Source organism: Etheostoma spectabile, chromosome 5 (genome assembly GCF_008692095.1).
Source record: "Etheostoma spectabile isolate EspeVRDwgs_2016 chromosome 5, UIUC_Espe_1.0, whole genome shotgun sequence".
In the NCBI taxonomy this organism is placed as follows: domain Eukaryota; kingdom Metazoa; phylum Chordata; class Actinopteri; order Perciformes; family Percidae; genus Etheostoma; species Etheostoma spectabile.
In genome coordinates this window covers 15,016,285-15,022,222 of record NC_045737.1, presented here as the reverse complement: position 1 = coordinate 15,022,222, position 5,938 = coordinate 15,016,285, and the positions used below count along the sequence as shown (strand labels likewise).

The 5,938-nt window shown below is 36.4% G+C and overlaps 1 protein-coding gene across 3 annotated transcripts in view; it reads right to left on the bottom strand.

Moving 5' to 3' along the window:
* The window catches only part of unc13ba (unc-13 homolog Ba (C. elegans)), a 157,476-nt gene that overhangs the window by 136,777 nt on the left and 14,761 nt on the right, over positions 1-5,938 (bottom strand). For all 3 annotated transcript variants that reach the window (XM_032517163.1, XM_032517164.1, XM_032517166.1), the window contains exon 2: positions 3,468-3,497. In XM_032517163.1, coding sequence (XP_032373054.1) covers positions 3,468-3,497 — 30 coding nt within the window. The remainder of the gene's footprint in view (positions 1-3,467; positions 3,498-5,938) is intronic.

Below are 5,938 nucleotides of genomic sequence, written 5' to 3'. Positions count from 1 at the left end.
GAGCTCAAAGGAGCAGCTAAAAGATCTGCAATTTTGCAGAGCTGGATTAAAACTACCAGCAGACTAGCTGTAAGAGAAGCATTAGATGTCAAGCAACCTACATTATTCATTTAATGTGAAGCTGGCCTATTTTATCAGAAGCATTTTCTTTAAGTTAGAGTAGGCTAACAACTAATTAAAGCAAATGTTTCATTTAATAATAAATGCACAGTAAATTGTGTCTGTGCCGTGTACAGCATTGTGAATTAGTTAATATTTTATGTACAGTATCAAAAGCTCCAGTTCACAGAGAGTAAACTACTTTAACTAGCTGTAGTCATGTCATAATATACTGTGAAAATATCCCCTGTCTGTGCATGTCCCTGGTTTGTACCAAACAACATAGGAATCCAAAGTTTTGGACCGACAGACCAGAACAGTACTTGACATCAACGTCTCTAGAGCCACAGGTCAAGGCTAAAAACAGAATAATTTGCCTTGAATCTAATAAAGAGACCCACATACCAGGCAACATCTCTCAGGGGGCTGTTCACCTGTGGGGTTTCAGGAGGGCTTTGGGACAACAGCTAGCTCCCCCAGGCAAAGAATCTACTGCTTTTTACTGTTACGATAAATCAGATCATGTTTCCAAAACTGGGACATTAGAGTGGGACAAACTCTACTAGTTATGTCTGACCTAAGACTAATAATCATGTCAGATGACAGAAATGCATTCAGGGTATACTCTCTATCACCTACTTGACTGGGTGTTACATCCCTGAGGGAGTAGGTATGTTATTTTAGGTCAAAAAAGAAATTTCCAGACAAAGACTTCCATTCCCTCTTGTGTTTGTCAGGCGATTTACAATATATTGTGTCAAGTCGCTATATAGTGGCTCAAGCCCCACTTTTCTCTATATTCTTCTTAAACTACTGCTACGCCATCAACTAGTTTCAAGATACAAGGAAGAGACCAGTTTCAATTTCCAGTCAACTGAATAATTTGTTTGGGATTATACAGTAAATTAGTTAAACTGAATAACATTCAAAGGGAGGCATCTCTACTGTACAGTCGGTCTGACTGTACAGTAGCAACACCATTACTCATGTCCTGTTCTATGAACCCAGGGGAGGCCAATCAAATCTCTTTCTTCCGCTCTTAAAATCTGCTCTGTGATCAGAGGCCAGAGGCAGCCAATGACATATCATCTCCTGTATCTGGAGTCTGTCTCTGTCTCCTAAAAACACTGAGGGATTTGTCTCCATCTTCTCCTTTATGCCGGGATGACAGATTGTCTTTTCAGGCTAGCAGGTGGCCCTTTGTATATGATGATCTATTGATTTTCTTCTCTCCTCCTCTGGCTTAACTATTTATTCTCCCACTCGTTGCTGTTGTTCTCCCCTCATCATCGCCTGGAGAGAAAATGGGACAAACGGCTGCAGACAGAAAGTGATAAAAAAAAGAAAAGAAAGGTGGACGGGAAGACGCAGTTTCACTTTTGCCTGGCTGCTAAATTGTTGACGCTTCATCCCCAAAGAGGAACTGTTTGAAAAATCTTCTCAGCTATTGTTCTCTTTTGTGACATAACTACTGAGGACATCCAAGTACATGACCAAACAGAGATTCAAACATGGGCTTAGCAAGAAAAACTGCCCAGGGACAGGTACAGGGCAGCCATAGAAACACTAACATCTGGAGAGTGTAACTAAACTCTGACCAGTGGAGAGCTCAGGGAAACTTTTGTGGGACATCAATACCTTGCTCAAAGGAAGCTCAGTTAAATATGCCTATGCAAAGGTCCTCATATCTAAAGGCCAAGATAGGTAATGGTTGTGGTGTAAAATAACCAACAACGACCTTCTCCTTAAGAACTTTTGTATCACTTTAACAACTAAACACGGTTTCCACCTTTGCTTCTTCTGACAACATTCATTTGAAAATCCATGTAGCATGCCATGAAAATGTATTTATTAAAGTGCCTATATTTAGACAAAAAACCTTTTTCTGGGATTTGGGGTGTTATTTTGTGTCTCTGGTGCTTCCACACACATAAAAAAACTTAGAGAAAAAGCCATCCATGTTGTTGTGAGTGAGATACGGGTTTCTGCATGTATCCTGCCTTCAGTCTCCGGGTGAGCTGGTCAAAATCGGCAGGGCTATCTACATCATCAGCCAAAACATTTAGTGTGTGCTAACCGCTTTAGCTAATATCACATCAGCTAGCTGTTTCTCCAATCTCTCTCGACAACTCTTCCCCTCAGAATGCATTGTAACAACTTTGGTGATCCTTCCCTTCATCAGGTCAAACTTTTACTAAGTCCAATACTTTGGTTAATGGGTTAATACCTGCAAAACTAATGACATTCCCAGCAGCCGCAACTGAACTTTGTGTTTAGTGTTAATTAGCAATTTTTAGCCTGTTAACACACTATACTAAGATGGTGAACAATATAAACAGTACACTGTACATGCCAAAAGTATGGCTGTAGGCTCTCTTGTTTAAGTATTGCCTAGGTATTGGTACTGAACCTCAGGCACTAAGGGGGAAGTTACAGCTTTTAAAAAGAAATGAGAACTTAGAGAAACTTGTTAAATGAGTATGTTGTGCTCAGAGGCGATTTCTTTAAGACTGCAAGGGAAGCTCGGCTTCCCCTAAAATGTCAAAAAAATAACGGTCAATTATGTACTATTGTGTTAACATTTTATTCACTTAAAATCTGTTAGAACACGTTAATATCACAGACGCGTTTGTTCAGAATCAGCTGACTCGATTTCCTCCTCATACATCCCCGTAGCGTCACAGTGCTATCCCTGTTTTAACTGTCTATGGTTGAAGCCTAGCGTCCATGGACTTTAGTGGGGCTGCTTTCAACAGTTTTTTCAGTGCTTTGAAACTAGATAGTCATTAGATAAATGCTGTGAGTATGTCCCGCCCACGGACGCTCAGCATCTTACTTCATTTAAAAAGAAACAGCAGGACAGATCAACACCTACGATTCATTTATTAACACCAAAGATTGATTTAGTGCTCTCCTGGTTTGACAAAGTTAGCTAGCTGACTGGAAGTGCTGTGACAAAGAAAATGTACTGCTGGACATGCCTCTTGATGTATATAATTGTTATATTATATAATAATATTATAATATTATAAATATATATTTATAATACATAAATGGACAGTTTTTATGATGTAGGGCAAAAATGAGCTTTACACTCTTTGAAAGACCAGCAGTCGCCACTGCTTGTGCTACAGTACGTTTGTAAATACATTTTACATTCTGAATGAAGAAACTGAAAAATTATCCCACATTACAGTAATTGGAATTTGTATAGTCTTAAGACCACTGTTCCTCCCAGCTCTAGCCACAGATAAATCAGACTGTTAAAGAGAAAAATCCCACACTGCTGTCCCTCTTATTATGCCGACCACACCTCTCCATGTTCAAACATCAACAGATATTCAGCATGATGTTAGCTCTTACTGTACCTGGAGGCCCGTGTAGTTGCGCTTTCTTCACTGAAAGAGAAAATGAGAAAACATAGATTAGTCAAAAGAAACATATATTTGTTTTTTGGGGATTTTGGATTCTTTCTTGCTTCTCTTTCTGCATTGTGTTTCTTGTGTCATTCTTCTCCATGCTTTAATTGTTTTGGTGGGTAGGATGGTTTTATGAACCTCCTAGGATTGCTTATTTAACCTGCGCACATGCTGCTTCTTCCCTTATGTCTTTTCTTGCAGAAATGTTTATTGTCTGTTCTTTAAGGCTAACTTAACTGATGTAAGGTAGAGCATCTCAAATGCTTTATGTAAAACACACAATATATAATTTTTACTTTGCGGTAAAATAAAAACTAAAACATAAAACTTAGAGACCAATACCTAGATAAATGGAGAACAAATAATATGTACAATTTCATTATTGTATCAAATGCAACATTGGAAATTATCTTATGACTGTAAAAAAATATATATATATATAATATATATATAAAATTGAATTTATTAATATGATGTCCTAGCGCTTGTTGAATGCATTAGCATTCTGTATCAAACATGATTTTAATAGGCCAGTAAACAATTAACCTTAATGAAGAAAATTCAATTTGGAATTGTTGTAAACAAGTACACATCAACAGCACATTCTGCTTCACTGTAGAGAAAAACCTCTATTAGAAAAGATTTGTTTGTGTTGATTGTGCTTCTTGATAAGCCCATTATTAAAATATGAAACCATGTGTCTGTGTTGGCACTGGGTAGTGTAGGTAGACAAATATATTCTTTGTGAATTTAACAAGCAACAAGGAAACGAGTCTGCTAAATACATAAATATAAAATATAACGGTTAATGTTTTATACTGTGTGTGGAAGGGTGCTTTGCTTATTATCCATTTCTTGTGACAAACAGTGAAACAAAATTATTTCAGTAACAGTGTGTTTTGTACCCAAGGCCCCTTCATTACAGTGTTTATGGCAACAACACTTCACCTCTTACTGCACATACTAATGAATTGTAAGTTAACTTCCTTTAGATAACAGGGTAATTATCCATTTAAGCTCCAAGCTCCATTATTTTATATAGTGACACTGAATCTAATGTCTTTGTGTAATCAGCGGTGGAAGAAGTATTTAGATCCTTTACTTAAGTAAAACTACTAATACGACACAGTAGAAAAATTCCGTTACAAGCAAAAGTACTACATTAAAAATGCAATACTCGTTGCAGAAAACTTCTCACATTTTAGAAAATGGAATTGATACAAATCGTTCAGTGTCTTATCGTCTACAATCGTCTAGCTGGACTTGTAGGCCGTCATATTGTTTAGTTTAATAATCAAACCTATATAATAAACTACATGTGTTTTGTGTTCAAAAATCTTAATTTGAAAAGTAACTAGTGCTGTCAGATTAATGTAGTGGAGTACAAGTACAATATTTCTCTCTGAAAGTGGTATGTAGAAAGTGGCATGAAAAGAAAAGACTCAAGTAAAGTGTATGTAGCTTACATGTGTACTTAAGTACAGTATTCTGAGTAAATGTACTGTACTTAGTAACATAACACCAATGTGTGTAATGCGAAATGGTCGCTAACACAGGAGTTTTTTAATTCAATTTAAAGTAAAAATTGGTCAGAAGTTTAACAATAAAGAAATAAAGGTAGGCTAAACAAAGCCAACATGTAGGTCAAATTCAAAACATTAAGCCTATCTTGCTCGATATTGGTCTGGATTGCAACAAATACATTATATTTTACTATATATTATATTTTGTGGCATATGCTATATGTATGTGTATAATTAACTTTGTTTAGTCTACTTTTTTTCTTTATTGTGTTACAGTACATTTCATATATTTTTTAGTCACTATAATGTTGTACCTTTATATTAGCATATTGTCGCATAATTGGTACACAATCCGCATAGAAAAGATCTATTTGAAATCCATTTACATATTGTGGAGGATGTCAAAATATTTTTGGCCTCCAAATGTGGGCATGACAAAAAAAAGTTTTGAAACCATTGATAAAGCTAATTTGTTTTAAGATAGCATTGTCGTTGGAGAGAGAACACAGTAGTTCTGTGTTTAAGAAACTGCAAAGTGAACAAAAAATATGGTATTTTGAAAATGAGGAATCTTTTTAAAAAAAAACTTAAAACAACAGCTGTGAGATCTCAAACAATGCAGCACAGGAGTCTCGAAATGCCAAAGTGTCTTGAAATGCCAATGTGTGAGTCACTGATGCAATTAAGAATTACATTTTGCCACCTGGAGGTGTGTTCATGTCATTTAGTATGCAGCTCTATACAAGTCTATTTCCTTTTTAAGGTAATTCAGTAATTTACATTAGGTTTAAATGCATATTCTCACTAAGGAAGATCAATACGCTCATTCAATCACAGCCCAAAGTTGTGAGATGTGATAAGACAGAGAGAGAGAAAGAGAGAGGGAGAGAGAGAGAG